At 34.8% G+C, this 23,855-nt stretch overlaps 1 protein-coding gene across 4 annotated transcripts in view; it reads right to left on the bottom strand.

Moving 5' to 3' along the window:
• Window positions 1–489: 489 nt before the first annotated feature.
• LOC143897559 (furin-like protease 1) overlaps window positions 490–23,855 on the bottom strand; it is a 219,115-nt gene continuing 195,749 nt past the window's right edge. For 2 of the 4 annotated variants that reach the window (XM_077406369.1, XM_077406373.1), the window contains 2 exons: window positions 20,009–20,287; window positions 2,012–3,000 (listed from right to left, as the gene is read on the bottom strand). In XM_077406369.1, coding sequence (XP_077262495.1) covers window positions 2,561–3,000; window positions 20,009–20,287 — 719 coding nt within the window. In that variant the 3' untranslated portion in view covers window positions 2,012–2,560. Of the gene's footprint in view, window positions 634–2,011; window positions 3,001–5,661; window positions 5,825–20,008; window positions 20,288–23,855 lie in introns of those variants that run through there. The other 2 variants (XM_077406370.1, XM_077406371.1) reach the window with 2 other exon arrangements.

Here is a 23,855-nt window from a genome sequence, read left to right as displayed (position 1 = left end):
TGGAAATTATTTAATAATCCTTTCTTGTTTCGCTTTGTCTCTCGATTCTAATTCCATGTCGACATTACAGTGTCTCTTCTGAATACATACATGTACACATATATACATATACATATATATATATATATATATATATATATATATATATACTTACCCTGAAATGAATCTCCGTTTGACAATTCAGCAACGAGAACAAAAGCCCAACCCGGAGAATATTAATTGGCAACAATTAGCAAGTTGTTTCGCCTGTCTAACGCGGTAAGCCCCGTCGTCGATTGTGTCAGATGGATTCACTGATTAGGATAAGCAACCCAATCACTGATGACGATGAGAATCCGCTTGTTAGCAGCGATTTTTAACAGCTCTGCGGATTAATTATTTACGCAACTCAATCCCCGACTATAATTTTGTCTTTGTGTACGTAGTACGTAAATTCATCGTTTTAGTGTGGTTGTAATTAAATCCCAAGAGAGATTAAATTATTTAATCTGTTTGCTGGTTGTGTTTATTTTTGTACACATATGTCTCCATGTTTGTCACTACAATTACATTTATCAGATCCCGTCACCTCTAATTTTTATATTTCGACATTGGATACTGGCTTCGTTGGTGCTCGATATACCCAGCGTTAAACTGTAAATTGAAATAAAAAAAATTATATCAATATGAAGACTATATGTTGTATAAATACCAGAACTGAAAAAATTACAATTTCTTGAAATATATAAAATACAAATAAATGTAATAAAAAAATACACTTTTGCGTTTTTTTTATAAATTTTCATAATTTTTTGAGGGGTGAATAATGAAAATAATATCGATGTTTTCGTTATTAATTTTCATTATTTTATTAAATTTACAACTTTAACAAAAACAATGTACATTGTGATTCAATGATTATTGGTAACAATTATGGGTAATTGCAGTAGGCGATAAAATTTATATGACCTATAATTCACGCTAACAGGTGTATCACATTATTGAGGTAAATTGCTCTTATAAAAATATGCTTTACTCCCCTTTACTGTTAGTTTTGTCTAAATAATAACATTATTGTTATAACGTTGTTTGCGGCTTTTAATTGCAATAAATATTGTCGATCTCTCATCACTTCGGATTAATGTACGATACGGGTTATGCGTACATAATACGACGTGGTAATTTCGTTAATTAGATTGCGTTGCGTTGCTTACCAATGTAGCTTTGATTACAAGTCGGCAGATAATGATAGAAAATGAAATACTGCTTTGTTTCTGTAAATATTTAGGAATGTTGTACGCTCTTCTTTAATCTATTCTTCAATACGCATGCATTCAATTTATCTTAAAGTCTTTTTTTCACATTAGTCTAAGACATATTACATATTAAATTGATTCAGATCTAATAGGTAAATTGCTATAATATATTCGCGAATATCTGTAAAGTTATTCGTGGTCGTTTTAGCACGACCGCAGTCCAAACTAACGCTCGTCACTCTCACTCTTAATCGCATAATGGACGTCCGGATGATCGCACAGGTGTTTAAGACTCATTGAATCGCATAAAATCACTGTTCAAAAGACATTACGCGCTAATTCACCGGCGATCGATAAAACGGTCCATCGTCACGAACTATTGCTACAATACTGGCGTCGTAACGAAGCGATTGCTTCATCTCAAAGGAAACTATCGGCACCATTAACGCTTTTACGTTCCAGACATCTCACAAACCGCTTCTACAAAGGAACATTCCTACACTCGCAAAAGTGCCAGTGTCGTTCCAAAATTTGACGGTGGAATGGTGCTGAATTCGCGTACAGCAAATAAAAATTGTAGAACATTTATTGGAGTAAAAATACTTACAATTTCTTCTCGCAAAATTTTCTCTAAATACTTTTTTCATCCTAGCGTTTCGATCTCTGGTCCGTTTGTAAAACACAATTGTTAATTATATTGGTTGCTTTTATGCATGTAGTAATATATTATACTATAAAATATATGTTATAAATATATATATTTTGTATATTTATATTATAAAATATATTTTATAACATATAATATATGATATATAGATATGTATTGTTACATACAGTATGTTATAAAAATAATCTTATTGCATCTGCACACGTATCGTAACTCTTACATATCCGTCTTATCTTACAATATTATTAGATGCCTTTTCAAACAACCTCTGGATAGTCTTATATTTTCGAAGAATATATATTTTTGTATTGACTATTAAAGTACTTTTAAATATTTATTTAGTTTTTTGTTTAGCTAAGAATTGAATCTAAATTGAAACAAAATTTGTTTGATGAAAAATATTCTCACTGATATAATTATTCAAAATATTACTAGAAAAGTCTCTTTTTGCAATAAAATTATATTAGACATATTTTCTGAAAATAAAAAGATATGTTTTCTATAAAAGTATTTCAAAAAAATATCTTCAAAATATTATATCTATAATATCTCTCTCTTACAATTACTATAGGCTATCAAAACACTTTCGAAAGATATGGAATTTTCAAAATGTTCTCAAAAACATCGCAATTTTCTTTCTTCATGGTCAATGATAGACTCATTCGCTTTCAGACACATAACTGTTTTCCAATTCTGTATCCGCATGAACTTCGCCGTTACCGGAATATGTTACTTTACTATATTTATGGACGGATTTGCGTTTACGAATGTAGGTGAACACAAAATAAATGATAATAACGATCACCAGGCCTAAATTGATCAAGAACACCACGGTCAACCTGTGGAGCCATACTGTGGACTGCATTTTCCAGGAAATGCTGCTCAACACGCACAGTGCCTTTCCGTTGCTCCACATCAGCGCCGAATCCGCGTGACAGGTAATGCAGTCCGCGTCGGTAGGTCCTCTGCAAGATAGGCACGAGTAATGGCATGCGGTGCAGAAAGCACCGGAATCATCGTCATCTCGAATCGCGTAAGTTCCAGCTGGACATTGTCGTGAGCAGCTGCCACTGCTGTGGTACCAACCCAATTTGCACACTGAAAAATAAGATATACACCATTGACGTTTTTCATTTTTGTTTAGTCGAGATTGTGGTGTGAACTTGTAGTGTGTTGTTGCTGTTGCTGTTGCTATTATTGCAGTGTCGCGTATTGTTGCAGCCGATTGACATGTCAACGTGACGAATGGCGTTGCAAAAGATAATTCAGAATCTTTCTGTGTAGAAATAAATATAGATATAGACTAGAATAAAAGTAACGGTAATTAAATAGAATAAAAAAGTGACGGTAATTAATATTAATAATGTAATGGTATATAATAATTTAGTGTACAAAGTAGTAATTTAGCATATTACTTAAACAAATTTTCCTGCAACACCATTCGGTCGTTTATATTAGTAGTTAACTAATCCTACAACGCACAATTGAGTGTATTTCGTAGTATTCAATGTGTGTATTATTTAAAAAACTAAATAATAAAACATTTTAAGGTAAGCGATATCACAATTTTGAATTATTTCTTTAATGCATGAGTCTTTGGCGAATGCTGATAAAAAAATTTAGGAAACTAATATTTAAAGTTTATTAAAACTTATAAAAACTGACTCAGTAAAATTATGTGTAGATTTTATCAATAAAATTGATTTTACGTATAGTGCTTTCTACATATGTACACATAGTAAAAGATTTCGTTAATTACATATAAATTTATCAGTTACAATATCTAGATTTCTAAAATAATCAGTTAATTAAATTAGATATGTTCACTGATAAACACCAATTATTTTTGGAACGATCAATTTGCGATATCACTTTGCCCAAGCCTAAATATGTTCGCAGTTATTAAAAAAATATATATATATTAACTAAAAATATATTATTAAAAATATATTTACTAAAAATATATCTATTAAAAAACTAACATCATCCATATTTTATACACTAAAATAAATTTAAGAAGATAATCTTCAAAATAAATGCACAAAATGACAGCCTGTGACATTACAACTCTTAAAATTTGGGAAGCATGCAAAAGCATATGTGTGCCATATTCCATTTACAAATTTTACAAGAACAAATTTATCAATAATGCAATACTTAAAAAATACTAATAAATAAAATGCATGTATAGATGCTATTTTTATTGTATTGTGTATTGCATTTATGCTTAATGTAATGATGTGACAAGTCAGTGGAATTGTCAGTTATTATCTACGAATAAATTATATCATTTTGATCTTTGTTCATGCATTATGTACACGAACTCGTTACGAAAAAAGTTACTACATAACATTCACTAATCTCTATAAAACAAGAGGAAAGATAATGATTGACAAATTGACATTACACATCATTGCTGTTACCATGTCTACATTGAGATTTCTTTTTACAACATTCTTAATATAATTTCGTCGCTTGCTTGTACAGCTTGCATAATAAAAAATAAAGTAAAAAAAAAGTAAAACAGGAGAATACCATTCATGAAAAATATTTTTTCCTATTATATGAATCTCTCTCTGCTCTTTTATACATATTAATTGCAGGTAAAAAAGTATTAAATATGAAAAAATATATTTTTGTATTGTTTTCTTTTAGAAACACGATATAATTTCATGTAATGTAAAAAAATAAAATAGCGACGTATGTATGTTAACATTTGACAAAAATTTATAATTTCTCTTATACGATTCAACCATACTCCACTACTATATTTTACATTTACAATATAAAAATGAAGTGTATAAAAGTATCCTCACATTATTAATATTACCGTCAATATTTGGTACACAATATTATTCACTAGATGACATTTATTCTGATAGATTAAATATCATATAATTATCTACTGTCTGATGATAATGATTGTACCAATGCGATATTAATTACAGTAACAGAGTTGATAGAGCACATTAATAAATGTGAGGATTCCTTATGTGAGAAACATAATAAGCAAAGGAGATACGTGCATAGACAAAAGCCGTTAGTACAAAAACGAGAAAATATAAAGGCTGCCTCTCGTCAAAGTACGTGAAACCCAAGGGAATACGTTAATTTCTCGGTAGCCTTACAGTGAATTCCGAATTAAATGGCGCGTCTCCTTTAATAACTTGGTAATAATTAATTGTCGACGGTAAAAACAGTAAGGCTAACTAATTAACTTCATGTTATATATCTTGATATTGTATAATATCACGTATCAAGATTATGAACCGCTGATTATTCATGTGTAAAATGAAAAATTTCAAATATAACTGCGGAAAAATACGCAGTGTTCCCAGAAAGGAACGTAATTACTACGAATCCATATTATCAGAGAAGAATCAATAACACTTTTGTTATTAAACTGACTTTCTAATTAACTCTTGAACTTTTTGTGAAGTAAGAACTCATTAAAAATTTCAATAATCAATTATTAAATTTTAATAACTTGAGTTACTAGAGTTTCTTTAGCGTTAATAATTCATTAATAACGCCTGGCTTAAAGGCCTGCTAACAAGAGAAATTACAAACGCGAGAACAAAAAATCGAGAAACGTAAATCTTTCTCGGGAGACCTTATGAAAGGCACGGTGAAATTAGGGTGCAATTTGAGAAACAATCTCGATTCCCCCAGGCATCCAAGTACTTTCGAGAGCGATAAATCGCGCGACAGAGGACTAAAATAGGACATTATATAGAAAGAAGAAGAAGTAAGACTCACCGTGCTGGTGAAGCGATCAGGGATAGGGCTGTTTTGTTTTATTTTTTATGTGCGGTTGTGGATGTGTGGATGTGGTTGGTGATGGTGATGATTGGTGGTGGTTGGTGGCTGGTCTGAGAAAGTCCGCGTCCGGCACTCGTCCCGGCACGGAGAGTCCAAGTACCTAAATACGTTTTCTGAACCTGCTATAGGATAAAGGGATAAACGGCGAAGTACGCGTGACAACTTCGAGACGGTTAATATCTCACAAACAATCCGATTTTTATACGTGTGTGTAACGCTTGTCAAGAAAGCTTTCCTCACTTTTTAGATTACATTGGTCATATAAGGCGTTATAGAATATTCGAGAATCAAAAATTCTGGGAGGCGAATTAAGAAACGCTCCATTCACGCATCGGTAGTAACTTCTTTTGTGATTCAAGCGACGAAAAGAGAAAAGGGATAATATACATAATTCTGTTTTGTGTTAACAACAAGTGAAAGTTAATAGAATTAGTTTAATAGCTTTAAGTTTTCATTATATTGGGATTAACATTAAAAAAATATATATATATATAATTCTGTTTCACTGGCAGAGAATTGAATATAAAAGCAATACCTTTTCTATCTGCGACTTTAATGGAATTACAGATTGAAGTATAATTGTTAGTGCATAAGAAAGTAAAAATATTGAAACAGATAGTAGTTAGTAGGTCTTTGACTTATATACTCGAATGGCTCAATTAAATTGGCTGATGAGTTCTCGATAATATACTGGAAATCGGGATTGTCTGGGCGGGGATATGTTCGCACTGGTTAATCATCAAATCCCTAAGAGTTACTGCCGCACGGTGGATTAATCGTCCCTGTCCTAGCAGGATCGCGATAACGGATAATTGTACCAGATCCACGCTACCACAAGCTCACACGGCTCTAACGTGTCGTCTTCCAACATTCCGTATGTACATCCGTTTCGATCTAGATAGAACGGATATATGGTTCAATAAGGAAAAGATAAAAAGCGCATCGTTAATTTAACCGCGAGATAGAATCACGTTTTCAGAAGAATTAATATTCTTCGATAAAAGTCGTATAACTTAAATAATCATGAATCAAAAATAATGCCAAATCTTTGTTGAGAAAAGCGAGTAAAATTATTGAAATACAATATATGATTCAACGGACTGGAAAAAGCGTCATGGTGAGGAAACTTCAGTAATTGTGTGACTGACCTCCATGTTATCAATTTCAAAGTGAAAGAAAAGACAAGGAGTTTCTATATATTTTATAAAATTTCCGTCATATAAGATGCGCAAATATATTTAAACGGAGCAAGAATAAATCAGAAGACGCACTGAAATCGCTAGTAAGTGCAATTCAAACACGTCGCATCAATGCATGCATATTATACAAGCGATAATGATGTTTTGAATGAAACGTCATGCTGTTTCGAAAGCCATTTTATTTCAAGAATGGATGAAGTAAGTTAGAAATGCAGTTTATGCAATATTTAACGTGTGTTTAAAATCAAATACAATTACCTCAATGTACATCTAACATCTATATGTAAAATTTCATGCACAATTATGATTATTAATATTATTGTGTGATATATTACCAACATTTGAAATGTATATATGTATTTCATACATAATTAAAACATTCATGACCTAATTAATGGAGTTCATTACATAGATGTGTTATATTGTTTACTGAGTAAAGATTTAATGAATTATTTATGAGAAGCACATTCATATACGCAGCGAAGTTAAATTGAACTTTATATTTTGATATTAGCTTTTTTGTTTATTCATCTTGACGTCATTCATTCATTCACTCATTTCTTTAAGTATTTTTCTTTATTTTGATATTTTCTTTATTTTAAAAAAGTATGTCAATTGAGACACGGATTGGAACATTATAACTGCATGCATCTCAAAAGATTAAGGTTAATAGATATTCAAAGGGATTCATTTGTCATGCATTGTTATCTTTAAGAAATCTTTATCTTTAAGTTATCTTTAAGAAAGAATATATTCAGTAATCAAACAATACTTATATAGTTACTTGGCCTTAATGAGAAATAAATGTCTTTATAATCAGCGCTTTCCAATAATTTTGACGCAGTTTACTTTTCATAAACGCAATTTACAGCATTTAATGTCTTTCGTCAAAACTTCATCAAAAAATATTAATAATTTATCACACAAAAAATTCTTAATATCGGTAATGTAAGTGCATCATAATTAATTACAGATTCTGCTTATAATCCAAATAATAATCCAAAATAGTTATTTGAACAATCATAATTTTTAATCGTGTTATTTCATATATGAGCGCAATATTAAAATTAAAAACAATTAATAATGTACGAACTATAAAACAAATTGTACAAATTAAGCCACAGAGAATTAATATTTTGAAATAATGCTGATTCAAAGAAATAATTTATTTCATCCTACATTCTCTCAATATTCTCAAAACTCGTGTAGATATCTATAATTTTGAAGAATTATAGATTTGTAGAAGTTATGAGAATTACAAGCACAAAGGTTTAATTGAATGATGAAAATGTTATGGGGAATTATAGCAACCCATGCAGGCAAATTTTTATTTATCACATGATTTTACTTACGACTCGAGAGGCATGCTTTAATTGGCACATACCTGCACATATCCTAGCGTAATCGGAATTATAAACTTTGAGCGGGGTGTTAGAAGCGTTAATTGGCTCGCGAGATACAAATTAGTAGTAGACTAAAGGCGAACGGGTAGGATTGGAGTATATGAATCGTATCCTCTTCTAATCTTAAATAAAAAGAGGATAAGCGGATGAAGGAGTCGAGTCACATTTATACTGAATAGTTGAATTGACCACAAATAAATTGTCACTTGTCATTGATCAAAGAGTGCGTTCCACTTACAATTAGCGCTCGCAATAACGTTCGTGAGCATCATTCTTCTTTGTTTAACATTTGACAAACAACAAGGACGAAATTCTAAGAGCGTTGCGAGCGCGAAGTGAAACGCATCCTAAAATATCACGATTTAATGTCATAATTAAATATCATCATGATGTTTAGCAGATTGACCTTCGCGCGATTGTATTTCAAAATTGTTATTGTACTCAATTTTTTTATTTGTTGTTGAACGCAAGTTTATAATGCAAAAATACGATCGACCCTTCGACCCGACTGACCCCGCCCTACAAGATCGTCGGCCGGAGCGTCCGCGGATTAATAACGTTCAAATAATTATTCAGGAGATTCTCCTCTTTTAATTCATTCATGATATACAAATTCCAATGTCGCATATAATGACTCGTAGTAGAGTTCTGCCATTACTTATACAATATATTATGTATATGTGTACATAAATGTGTGTAGCAGACACTCGCGCCCCGCACGAGTCGCGCCTTCTCCCCCGCGTCCTTTCCTCGCAGATTTCGCGCTGTCAGAAAATGATCCACGATGGGATCCACCGGACATCTTTCATTCGACAAATCGTAGCAAAGAGGAGAATGTGAAGGAGGAAAGGAACGGAAGGGACGAGGGACGAGTGCGCGAGCGTGAACGTGGGCGCGAGTTGCGCGAAATTCGCACCTCCACGCTCTTCCTCTCACATCCTCGGAAACGTTATAACTTAAGATATGTCGCCTCTCCAAGCAAGATACATTTTACAATACATACAAACATTTACAATAGATACATTAACAATCTGGCAGACAATCGCAGCGGGACAGTATCGGGCATCCGGCTTGGCTGTGTACTTTAGATCTGCTTAAACAGATCCGCGAATAATAACCTTGAATGATTACTATATCTGTCGGATATATATCTACAAAATAATTGTGCGTATTCTGTGCATTGCACAGCATGCACAGCGTACAAATGCTAAAGCTATGAGTATTGAAGAAAGATGATATCCTACAAAACTTTGTGGATAAGTTGCGGATGTAGTTTTTTTTTGAAAACTAGAAAACATTTTGCTTTATATACTATTTGCAATTCATGTCCTTAAATATATCATCTTTATTTATAAATTAATCTGCTTTCGTTAAGTACAAAATTGTAACATCGTAAGGGCGTTCATATTTGTACGAGAAAGTGAAAAGTGCTTTGATGTTTTCTATTAAGACTTACGAAAGAAACGAATTATATCTTCGTTTTAAAAAGAAATAAATTTTGTAAAATAATTTGGAGACTGCTATAAAAAAAAGAGAATGAAATTATAAATTGTTCCTTTGGAAAGCAGATTCGGTGAACATAATGGTGTTTGATGTATAAAATGTAACTCGAGCGAAATATGAAAATATTCGCGCTAGATTCGTCGAGGGTTCTCCAGATTTTTCCAACCGTGAGAATTCGATTTGGACGATTTTCGAGTCGATGTTCACATAACAATTTTATGAGGGATGCACGCTGTGTCGTGCGATGTGAATTATTGTCGCGATTGAGCCACCTGTGCCAGTATCGAATGTTAAACGTCGACCCTAATTGTTCATCTGAATAATTTGATCAAATTTAATTTGCAAAAATCGAATTTCTCCCAATGTGCATTTCAGCTGCCCGGGCAGTTACATTCGACGAGATAAATTAAGTACAAAGCGCGTCCATGCAAATTTCGTGGAAGGCCGATGTAAAAAGCGAAGGTATACCTTAATATCGCTTCTCGTTTGATAAAATTGATTGTGTGTGTAAGCACACACACATATAAAAATACACATTAAATAAAAAAAAATATATATATACATATATTATAATATCTGCCAGTCTCTTCGCCCATTTGTTATATGGTCTGTGAAACGTTACAATAAATGTGCAATGAATGTTATCATTATTTGCGAAATAAATTTCACAAAAATTTCAAAATAAATTTGTCGCAGCGAAATTCTCCGCCTCTTGTCACCGGAAGTCAGATTGTCCCGAAGCGATGTCGCTGGTATTGTACATTTCGGAAGATACGTCACATCTGAACGAATCAAAATACATCCAAAGTTCCTTGTACTACTCGTAGTATCCACGTTTATATCAGTTTCCTTTTTGTTTTCGTCGGAAATCAACACCCCTCCACACTGATTAATATAATTGACTCTTATTCTTAGAACTGAAATTCGCTATACATATAGATAATCGGTCTGTACTTTCGTTTTTTTCGTAACTTCATCTTTTCTCCCGCATTCTCATTTGTTGCGTCTCTCATTTTTTTCTCTTTCATACATACACGCATACATACATACGTACACACACATGCATTCTTATTCTTCTCTTTGCACCTTCTCGATATTTGCATTTCTTTTTTGTTCTCTTAGGGGATCTCATTCTAGAGTATGTAATAAAATTATCTCTCTCTCTTTTTCTTTCTTTGAATTTTTCTCCCGTGTTCTAGAACGAACTCGCCGACTCTTGGCACAACTTTTATTCTTTGAATGATAGCGAAACGAGAAACGAGATTCCGCGGGGCGATGAAGGTTCGTCATGAAACTCGTGAAAAGTCGCCGGTCCCTTCAATCGATTCGCTCGAAAAGTTTCCATTTTGATCTTTCTAACTCTCTGCTATACGGATAACTTCGTTTTATGCCGTATAGTTTCCCTGACGGATGTCATTTCCCGAAATCAGGGATTAATTGAAGAAATCGCGGTTAATACATCTTTCTTCGAGTAGCGTAAGTTTCGTGGAAAAAATCACGCAACGATCCACAATCTCTCTCGCTCGCGAAGAAACGCGAGGCTCGACGAGATCCTCGAAGATACATTGAACCCGTATTCTCATCCTTTTTTACCGCTGCATGTAAAGCCAGATCCAATCGTCCGATAGCAATTTTATTTTCTTAATACAAAGATATCATTTTCAATCTTAAACATGTCATAAGAGAGAATGTGAATTTAAAAAAAACAATTTTAATATATTACACAATTAGTGCTTCGAAATTAAATTTTGCGGAGTTTTCTTCATTGGAAATTAATCGTCGCTTATCGAACATTTGTTTTATTTTTTGAAGGCGCAAAAAGTCAATTTTTTAAAATAAAAATTCGCTTAACTTTTGTCTAAAATGACAGGACAGTTACCGCAAAATTTTATACATATATCTTGTTTACGTTCTATTTTCATTTCCATTGTTTTATAATCTTTTTCAGATTAGTCACTAAAAATTAAATTGCACAAAAGGCTAACTGACAGATTTAAGCCATCGCGACATTTCGGCTTATGTTGGATTTTTCTTGTTAGACAATTATTTGCATCAACGGGCATTTACAATGTCCACTTTTTAATGCTTAATCGCAATTTTGACCTGTAATACCGCCATATTTTCTTTCATTTTATTTGTATTGCTGTTAAATTTTTATTTATGAACACTTATCTACAGCTTCAAGCTCTCGTTTTCCGATATAACCAGTATTACGAGCGTCTCCATACTTATAGAACTTGACGAGTGAAATAATGAACGAAAGAAAACGGTGGTAAATGTCGTAAGTCAATGATCAATCTGGATGAATCGACCAAAATAAGCGGACTATACAAACTCACTTTGGTTCAAATATAATTAGATAAATGATACCAACTAGAGACGCACAGCGCAGAGAATGTATCATATGAAACGTGGAAGCGTATTCTTTCTTGATTTATATACTTCATTTGACCTATCGGGACGTATAAGTACAATTTAACTGAAGAATATTGAAGACTTCCTCACAAATATCGATGAATGCTGCGTGAATCTTGCATCGCCGTGTAAAGAGAACTAATTATAACACTACTTTGAACAGCATAAATAATTTGAATGAATCAATTTACGCTATAATATCATCTCAAAAGCTAATTAGCCTGAAAAATGTTTGCTCATTCTCTCACTCGGGAAACAAAGATTATTCACCTAAGTACGTTTATAAGTATAAATATCGTCTAATTAATTTGCATCTTAAAATTGCTAATTAAAAGTTTGTTAACTGTAAGGTACCCCAATGATATAATAGTGTTTCTCTTACAGACGTTTTCTCTTTCGATAATTTATAGAACTACAAAATGGTCCGTCGGAAATTTATTTTAAAATAAAATAATTTAAAATTATTTTTTATTTTTCTTTTGATTTATTGAATTATACATAGTATTATTTTATTTTATAAGAATTTTCTAGGTATATTGTTTCTTTACTTATTTACGTGAGTAGTCAGTTTCAATAGAGTTATAATTCATAGAAAATCTGAGAAGAGTTCTTGTTTTTACATCATCTAAAAATAAAAAATAATTTTTTCCTAGACCATTCTGTACGACGTTTTATAAATTATTAAATCTCAAGATATATGATAATCAAGAGAAACAAAATATATAAGCGTACACTGACTTCAGAGAACAGCACCCATTGCGATTTGATTGAAATGATATGTGCATGAACAAGTCCGATATTTCAAGGACGATAATAATTACGGCACCAGCGACTAATACGCACCATCCATTTACATTGATATGAAATGTAATAATATATAATCACAATGAGTAATAAACTAATATAACTGCTGTACATGTTATCGATACGAACGATAGCAATAAAAATTATTTTGTTATTCAATATGCATTCGTACTTTTTTTTGACTGCCTATTCTCTAAAAATATATAACATATCATAGCCAACGAAGGGATAAAAAAGTCTTATGCTTATGTGGAGGAACCATTCTTCAAATATTAAAATAAAACAGCAAGAGATATCACACGGGAAAATATTAAATCTGCTGTTTTTTTTTTACATTTTATAGTAAAATTAATAGAATTATCATAATACTTGTAAGAGAATTCTCTCTCTATAAATATTATACATTAAATAAATAAAAATTTGAAAGAATTGCCTTTCTTCCATATTAGCACGTGTATAAACAAAGTAAAAGAAAATATTTCTACAAATTCTCGACGTTGCTCTTTCCGAAATCAAAAGATATTCAGATGGGAAACGATGGAAATTGAATATAATACATAATGCAAGAGAATAGGGAAGAGAATAGGGAAAGTTCATTGTTTATCACATATCGATCTATATATTTACAATATTAATTACAACAAATAGAAAATAGGAACGGAAACAATATAAAGAAAAAAAATAGAAACAGATATTAGCGTAGAAGTTGTAGCGTTTGAGAAAGAAGTTTAAAATAAAAGCTAGTTTATGGAAGAACAAACTAAGGTGATGAATGAACATATAGGGGGGTGTACATTGACTTACAAGATATTTAGAAATCGAATTACAATCTCATGCATATGTATATACGAATAATTTATAAAAGTCGAAGATCCTCAATCGCGAAATCTACTTCATTATCGGTTTTTACATTACAGATACAAATAAATAATTCTCAAAAGATTACCTGGATAAAAAAGATACGTACCGTATCTCTCGAAGTAAATAATGAGAAAAACTCTACTTCTTCGTCTGCTACGTAAAATTTAACTCAAATCACGTGTTTTATATATATGCGTATGTGTTATTATATTTTTAAAAAATATATATAATTCAACGTTCGTGTAAAAATTCAATTTAAAGATTAATGGGAAAATATATTTTGACGTAGGATTAAAAGAAATCTTATTTGTCGTTCACGGCTACGAGAGGAAAATTAATATTTGACAATTATGAGCACATTTTCAAAGGTAAAGTCAACTAATCTTACTATTCTGTCCGACTATATTTCGCAATTAATCTGCGAAGTACGATACGGATTACTGCGCGGGTATTTCTTTCATCATATTTTGCACATACGCGGGTCATTATAATTATTCCTTTGTGAGCGGAGCATTTCGCAAAATGCCGACCGAGCTATACGCTTTTGATCAGAGATGAAATTCAGGGAATCTTTGTCTGTAAATCAACTCGCGCGCCTTTGAATTTCCATCTCGCTTCAGCCCGCCCTTCGCTGCTTCATATCAGAACTGCTCTCTTCCTCTCGATGTACTTCACAATATGACGGTCTTTTTTTTTTTCGTTTTACATCGCGAGAAACGAATTTTTGATTAAAGAGAACCTTCGCGAATGCTGAAGACCCGCTAGAATTAATCTCTGTCGTGTAATCGATCGCTTTAAAAAAGAAACACAAGCCAATATTTTTTGGAGATGAAAAGAACAGTACTGAAAACATTGATCTGTTATATAAAACTAAATTTTAATTTTGTGCGACGCTATGAAAGTTCGAATGTTGTATACATAAAACAGTCACAAAATAGAAAACAATAACGGAGAAATAAAATATGTATATTTTCGGTTCTATGCGAATTTTGGATTTTTTCTACACCCGCGCGACGCAAGGAATCGAAAAAATTGCATAAGATATAAGGAAAGGATTCCTAGAAATTGCATTGACAGTAAACAGGATTTTTCGTTTTTCCACTATAATATTTGGATTTCTTACCTTAGGTAGATTGCTGGTAAAAATCTTATTCATCCACGTATATAAAAAAGGACACGTCGTATAAAGGAGCCGTATAACGGCTGTCAAAGAAGATAAAGAAAAAGTTGATTCTATTCGCGCGTCTCTCTTTCTCAATATCGATGACGGAATTGGAATATTAAATATCTTTTCTATCCATCCATCGAGAAATACGGTACCGGAACTCGCGCTTGGTGCATGTTCAATTTTCCGTAAGAAACGAGAATTTAGTTGCTAATGTAATCTGATTTCGAAGTACTCAGTCCGATATTCTTTCTGATCTTATCTGCAGCTTTGCAATCGCGGCTTTCCTCTATGTGTAATGTGCTTCCGTAATGTGAGGATTTTGCTTTATTTTTACGTCATAAAAAATAACGTTTGATAAAAAAAATTTTAAATATTGAAATTGAACAACAAAAATAGACCAAATATTTTAACATGTGAGATGCGCGATAGCGCATTTAATAACTGCAGAAAGTATGAAAATTCGCAAATTAATTTTGAATCGCTAATAGTATAAAATAGAATAAAGTGACATTAATTGTTTTAAGATTGAGAACACTATTTTCACATATTCAATAAAAAATAAAAAATATTTATATGTTAGAGTCTCGAGCGTAATAAGTATTTTTGTTACCATATAGTTATATGTTGTCATTTCAAATTATAATATAATATTCTCAAAATTTTACTAGATATACAACTTGATTGTATATAAGTAAAATAATAAAAAATATATATTATATATTTATATATATAATAATATATAATATTATATTTTATCTTTTTTTATTTAGTATATTAATACCTTATTGTATGACAAGCACTAACTTTGGAGTTGAGTGTATTCGACGTAGAAGCACTTGACCACGTTTTGCATCTCTTGACCGAGATAGTATCGTCAGATCCAGGGATTAATACATTCGAGTACATATATATTTTTTTCCTTGCGATTGCATTCGATAGCCATCCATTACAGCATCAGTCTCGAAAAATCACAAACGTTTCATTCGCAGAACGCCGCTTGGAAAGAGACATTTAGTATCGCGACTGTAACGTCAATTTAATTTCGAAGCCATTCAATTTTCCCTTTTTCGTACGATTGTTCAGCCTTTCGGCGTATTAGTTTCTAGGGTATCGATGCGCGATAAAAGTACGGAGCGACGTCGATCAAGTAGTTATTTACGATTTTTGTCAAGTGTTAATTAAATTCATCGCATTCGTATCTTAAAAATCTTATAGATAAAAACTGATAATGACAATTTATTGAATAATTTGACTGCGCTGCAATATGTATCTTATGATCTTTGACCAACAATATGACGAAATCCGTGGAGCATATCGGATAACATACGAACTTTCAAAACTGTTCGCGCTTTATTTATAATCGGCAAGTAACAATATATCAATTGTAATTCGATTTCTGGCTTGTCGTGCACAGTTAACTTCTGATTTGTGGTCTACAACTTTCGACGGAACATGATTGGATTCGCCGCGTTGATATAAATCGTAAATCCTAGAAACGAATTTTTGCAGTGGCGGAATTCTCGATGGTGAAAACTTCCGACTCGATAACTCGTTGACGATCGTTCCCCGATAAAGAAAAATCGCCCTGTCAACTCGCCGCGAAGCTCCCGGCTTTCTCGTCGAGTTTACTGCTTATCCCCGCAATTGAAATTTTTACCAAGCACGCGCGATTACCTCTAAGCTCGCAATAGAATAGCATCCGCCGGGTTTTTTTTTTCATCGATATTCCAAGCAAAACGATGGTATCTAAAAATTGTTCAGAAAATATCGAAATATTCAATGGCGCGACGGTTCTTATCGCCATCGAATTGGCTAAGCGTTACGGGCATTTATTAGCTTACAAACACTTGCGGACCGCGCAATTTTTAATTATCATAGTTAACAACGTTTTGAGCAAGTTTCGTGTCGACAATTTGATATACTGTACTTTCGAGGCCAAGTGTGAATTATGAACGTACGAACGATACTCGTGGCACAATGATTCTTTCTCTTTTAACAAAATATTAAAAATTACACTAAATTTTTGTATATTACATGTATATGTTTGTATATTTATAACATATCTTTAAATACGGTAATTAAAATATCCTCCTTCATTGATCACTATATAGAAATATTTTCACGAAATTCCGTACGTTGTAACACATTTTATATTAAAAATAATAGAAGCTACGTATTTGCAATTAAGTTAAATAATATATATCCAACGTACGCATTACCTTGTTAACAAGAAGAAATGGTATTACTCGCTAAAGTAAATTACTAAGCACACGGTCATTGTCGTTGATCTTAATAAAACCCGAGGTTTAATGTGCATCCAAAATCCACACGCAGCTTCGTGTACCCCATCCCCAACTGTTTACATAGGCAGCCGGAGAACCTCCCTATAGCTTCCCTAGTTCGGCAGTGCTAATAGCTCACCGAATATCTTCTTGCAGGGACGCAGAGTGCTTATGAAGCGTGGAGAAAGGTTCAGAAACGGAACGTAAGGGAAAGCTGGCAGACAGGAGAATGTTAAGGATGTTGGAAAATAAAAAGGGTGTTGACCGATAGACGAGAAGATAAAAAAATAAAGAAAAAGAGATAGAGAGGTAGAGAAAAATCGTGTGTTTTCATGCATTTGAGCGAGCAAAAGAGAGAAAGAGAGAGACAGAAAGGAGGGGGGGAAGGAGAAGAGAAAGAGAGACAGAGATAGGGCAAAGGGGAAGAAGAAAAAGAAGGCGAGAGAAAAACTGTTCCCTCCCTACCCCCCTGGAACACGTCGGCGGAGCCAAAATCCGTCGATCAAAATCGACGACGTTGGCTGAAGTTAACTGCAGCTCCATCGGATGTACTATAAGTTACGCGAGGCAATTTTTCCAGCAGAGACAGGGCACGAGACCGCACGAATCGGGTCTCGTTAATGGCAGTTGGCTCCCTGTTATTATTTTTTTGTCTCGTATATACAAAAAGTTCACGTGGAAAATTACACATGTGAATATAGGACGCTGTCACGTATGACCGGCCTCGACTGAAACGCTGAACAGAATCGAGCAAGGTAGATTGCGTTACAATCGATTGCTGAAATCTTTCTTCGATTCTTCAATTTGAATTAAAAAAAAGCTCGAAAGAAGATTGATTTGATTTCTGGAAAAAAATTTAATTGATACAGTTACATGGCACATGAATCATCGTAAAACTGAAAGGATACAACTCAGTGTTTCTTTGTATTAATTAAATAGAACATAAACTCAATTAGCCGTCTTTGCTAACGTTAAATACGGCGCCAGTTAAAAATGGCGAATATGAATTTAAGATTCATTATTATGACGGCCTTGCGACTGCTTTCGTGTAAAAGTCAAGCAGAATTCCAGAATACATTTATCAAAACATTGGTTGTTTACCCATTTCTGCTTCGTTCAACGTGGCGGAAGAGGATGCCACGGGATCGCAGTGCCATTACTCTTGAAACTCCTAAGATCGTACGTAACTTTGCGAGGTATAATAAATACGCTTTGCATATATTTACAAGCACGTCCATAGAATTACACGGCTGTGACTGCGGCAATTTTATGGAGACGGAAAGATTTGGAAAAGTGACAAACTCTCGATTTCCGATATTACATTATTAAATCTTAAATATTTTTTATTTTTTATTTATTAGTTGTGGATTATGATAAATTTATTTTTTATTTTACTTTTTTTATTACCAGAAAAGTTCACTTTGCACTACTTTAGGGAAAAACTCGCGGCGGAAGATAACGTATAAGAAACGACGATAATGGGTCGTGCAAAAAATCACATTTTCTCATGTCTATCGAGAAATTTGCAATGTTGAATTTTCTTCGAAATTTTATGTCAACAATTTATATGAAACTTTCCGCAAACTTCTGCTGTCTAATACATAGTTCCGTTAAAGTTTCTTGTAGAACAAAACTTATATTTTTTTTAAACATGAAAAAATCGAAAAAGAAAACAGGAGAAACATAATCCTTTCAATGGCCCAAATGGGCTCTATGTCGAATTCCTTAAAAAACAAGCGCTTTTAATGAGAAATCGAGAGTTCATCCGAATCATCGTGCAATCGGTAACAGAACCGTGCATTTCCTGCCTCGTAAACATCTAGTTTCCGTCCCATCCTCGTCGCAACGCGAACTTCGATCAGTCGAAGCCACCCCTCACGAATAGAGCGTTGTCATGGCGCAAGCGTCCGCGGACGTTTCGTGTCGATTACGAGAGACTCGCTTCCTTGCACGACACAAACAAATTAGGCCAAAGCCGACCCTAACGGCGCGTGTTAGCGAGAAAATCGCATTTCCCTGATCACGAGGAACGCTCTAACCGAGCCACGAAGTTCTCAGACTCGATGTGTCTATCATCAAACACACATCATTAGTTTCTCTTCCAATAAGAGAAGAACAGACGATAATTCAGCATTGGACAGTCCTTTGGATCTCTTCTCGAGACAATTAGCACCGGGAAAGGAGGCCACGGAGTCCTCCCCTTCTTTCCCTTCCCCCTTCCGATTTCTACGCGCGACACCTCTCTTCATCACAAGTATATTAAAATTTCACGGATCACAAGAGCGCGTCAGGCACACGTCGTCGAAATCCGCGCGGCCGTCCCGCGCGCGGCAATCCCGGTGACCCGGAGTCACAGGATCGGGCCGCGAGCCGTCGCGGGACCAAACGCGATCCGCTGTCATCATGTACACCTGCGCGCATCCGGCGCGCGATGTATCGCCGTCGGGATAGCGCGTCGCGACGTCGTGTCGCCAGCCCACGACATCGCCGTCGTCATCGGGACGACGCTCGCTGCCGCGATCAGCGGCCGATTCGCCTCCGTGCCCAACTCGCTCCGACTGTTCGTCGAGGCAGGCCAGCTGGTGATCAACTCCCGCCAGCCGGGCACGCCGGTCAGATAGGCTAGAAGGAGTAGTATGAGGCACCCACCTAGGCACCCGCTGCCTCCGGCTTCGAAGGCGGCACAGCCACTCGTCTGGTTCTCCGTCGTCGGCCTCTGCACCTCCGGGTGTGAGACTCGGTCCATCTGCCGGCTACCCGTCCACGGATCGCCCTCGGTATCCACGGCGTTGTGCCCGAGGTCCGAAGGCGCGTTGTTCAATTCCTCGTGGACCACTGGCGGCAGCGGCTTGTCCTTGTCCAGCTGGTCGTCCACTTCCACTGACGTGTCCGTGCCGAAGAACACAAGCTTCCACTCCTCCAGAGTGTCTAAAACAACAGCGCCAGCTACATTAGCGCGATTCGAGTGATACACTGAAAAAAAAAGTTGTTAACTTGACTAAATATTTTCAATTAATTATTTTTTTAATTGAAATGTTTAAGTATTTGAGTCAAATTACGTCACGTTAGATTTAAAATATATCGTATTTAATTTAAATACATAAATATTTCAATTAGAAAGATAATAATTAGTTAAAAATATTTAGCCAATTAAGTTAACAACTTTTTTCTCAGTGTAATGATAGCTATTTCATATCGAGTGATTGTATGAAATACTTTACAAAAAGCGATTCATAGATCTTGAAAATATTAGAGACAGAAAAAAAGTTGCAGAGGAAAGACTGTAGCATTTAGAAAATGAAAAAAAAAAGAAAATTGAAATGATTGTCGAAGCTATTTCTCCGTAACATTCTTCTATTTAATATCTGAAAATTTTTCTGCCTCCAGTACTCTTGAAATAATTATAATTTTTGACAAACGTGTAACATATGCGATAAGATTCAAATATAAAAAATGCAAGCGTGCTGCCAAAATTTTATGTTTACTCCTTAAGCAAGGGATGGATTGAAAATAACGTGTTTGTCCTGTATAGCAATTACGCAATAATAACTACCTATATACTGTTATTTTTACATTAAATACATACATGCAGACACGATTGCAATCAACTCTATAGTAGATTTTACGTGATATACGTACCTGAGAATATAAACGCAAGCTTGCAGAGCCTCGCAGCGCCATTTTCATAAGCGAGGTTCTGATAGAATGGAGTTCAAATTATCTCCGTATAATATAAAAATATCAATAATATCGTATGTATCATATTGCGCCTAAATCTGTGTGTATTTTTCAAATCTTATGAAACATTCGTATTTTAAATCGTCGCGGAGCAGCAAAGTCATAATTATTGGACATATTTATTATCGATTTCTTTCATCTGCTTATCGGAAGTGCTTTTCACTTTCTCAGAAATTACTCCGCGACCTTGCCCGCAAATATCACGTAAGACATTGCATTTCGTAGAGAGGTGAAGGTGGTAAAATGGAAGGTTTCATGAGGTAGACGAGACGCGTGCGAGACAGTGGAAGGGGCGGCGGAGACGTCGACGGCGCCGTCCGGGAAATTAATACAACGTCGCGATGCCGTGGGGAAAATTTTGTCCTGAGCTCACTCGCGGGAACAATGTCTGCGATGGAGGAAAGCGCGCGCGCGCGGAGAAGGAAAGGTTCCAGTCTTGATTAAATTAGAGTTAAAAATAACCGAGTAATCAGCGACGACTTTTCGCGCGCATTTACTTAGTGAAATGTGTACGTCGGAATTAAATGCAAAGTGTTCTGTGCAACGAGAGAATAGTAAAAACTCGTAGACGATTATCGTTTTTGCCCGAGATACATCTGCGAGGTTTCCTTGCGCCACGGGCAAGGAACCTTCCATTTAGCTAGCTTCTCCAAGACGGAGAAGCTATGCTAAATATTGCTAAATGGAAGCTAATTTTATATATCGTGTCTTCTCAGCCAGCCATTAACAGCTCGGGAGGATTATTTGATACTCTCTCTCAACCACTGGTTTAAACCGTGCCACAATAATCAAGATTTGCATATTAATTAAGAAATGAATTTAAAGAATTGATTAAAAGTAAAAACATTGTGCTATCGTTATCAGTGATAAGCATACATTTTTTAATTTTAATATTACTCGAAATATTTTAAAATTAAAAATGTTATACTTATCACTGAGATAACGAAGCACAATGTTTTTACTTTTCTATTAGAAAAGTTAATTTTAGATGTTATATGAATTCCTATTTTGTTTAGATAGACACAGAACAGAAAAGTTAAAATATATACAGGTTCGAACATATACCAGGTTCGAACGAAATCAGTCTCACGGGAAAAGCTAAATTTCAGACTGGATTTTATAGGTGGAGAGTCGTGACGGGAGACCAGAAATCAAAGTGGTGGAAAAGCGGATCCAATTTGTCGCGACGGGACTACTCTCGCGTGTCCTCTTTTGGCCGGCATCCGTAAACTGTGCCGGTTGCCAGTTGTAATAAAGTCATCGTTAAAATGTTGCTGTTACGAGCGCGCGACATGGCTGGTAAAGTGACAGGCGTCGCGACGCTCGGACAACTTCTTTTATCAAAAGTATCGAGAGAGGAAATAACTTGCGACCGAGGGTTGAGGGAAATGAATGGGAGGATGACGCAAGAGGAGGGTAAAAGGGGAGCGTAAAAATGTCAAAAACCGATCGGGACAACGTGGCGGGCTATTCGTAAGACAATGGGAATGTAAGGGCATTGTGCTCGACGGGTCGTTAGCGCGCACTATTGGAGAAGCGAACCTCGATAATAATGCCTTAAGAACGGGAACCATTTTGCGGGGTAAGCGGGCGAAAAAATTTCCAATCATGGCGGAAATTATTTAGTAGCGATGATAGACGAGAGAGAGAGAGAGGAGCCGCCCGGTCTCTCCACCATGATGGGGTGGTTCGTTTCGCTCTCATCGGCTTTTCCATTTCACGGTACGCATTAGCGGTTTTCAGTACCGTTCGCGTCGTCGCGTTTCACTGAATTTTGAGCGATTTGCGGTTACATGGTGATCTAGAATTCGAGAATTCGGAAAGGAGATAACAAGCGCAATCATGAACATTATTTGCGAGATTCGCGGATCATTTGCGAGATTTACGTTGCTATTTTGAGAAAAATTACTTTCAAATTATAATATCACATGGTTCGAATTAAGATATGTAACAATATGTCAGGATTATACTATAAAACAAAATAAAATAGAAAAGATGAAATATTACTAGTATATAAAAAATATAAATTTTCCTAAATATTTTATCGTATCTTTCTAAATTATTATTTAATGACAAGTCAAAAGACAAAAATGTTAAGTTAAAAGTTAAATATCTAAGAGTAAACAATACAATAATTTTTAAATCGTATTTTAGACAGGAAGTGAAATGAAAGTGGAAACACAATTTTCTCATTGTCAAAGACAATGGTCCGCGTCCCGTGTATAAGGATAATAGGGTGCAAGGCGATACATGTCGGCAATACATTAGATAGCCGGCGCATACAGATGCGTGTTCGAGGCTATATATGAGACTCATCGATAACTAAGTCATTGAAAGTTTTGATTGAAGGCCATAGCGCGCGTTACCGGCCTCGATAAGTTTCCCCATTATCGACCTGCCGTTCACGCAAGAAGCTTGGATTGTAACAACAGGAAGAAGCGACGCAGGAAGTGTCAACATAACGAAAAACCCGACGTTTGACATAAAGACGAAACTATGCTAAATATTTAAGTGCGCGCGCTACTTACACTTAAGAGGAAACTCTCTGGAAGTTTGGCGGACGCGAGTTTGACGGCGAATAGCTTACGGTTGAAGAAGAAAGACACATTTTATAAATTTATATAAATATACATATATAGTGTGCCAAATAATCTTCTTAAATAATTTACAGTAGCCACAAAGAAAACTGATAGTTCTTTCATCAGCGCGTGAAAACCATCGGGTGCAATAACATAGACAAAATTTGTTTAAATTAAAA

Source organism: Temnothorax americanus, unplaced genomic scaffold (assembly GCF_048541705.1).
Source record: "Temnothorax americanus isolate GAGA-0224 unplaced genomic scaffold, ASM4854170v1 Scaffold20, whole genome shotgun sequence".
Classification (NCBI taxonomy): Eukaryota; Metazoa; Arthropoda; class Insecta; order Hymenoptera; family Formicidae; genus Temnothorax; species Temnothorax americanus.
Note: the sequence above shows the minus strand (reverse complement) of the source record. Positions and strands in the feature narration are given on the sequence as shown.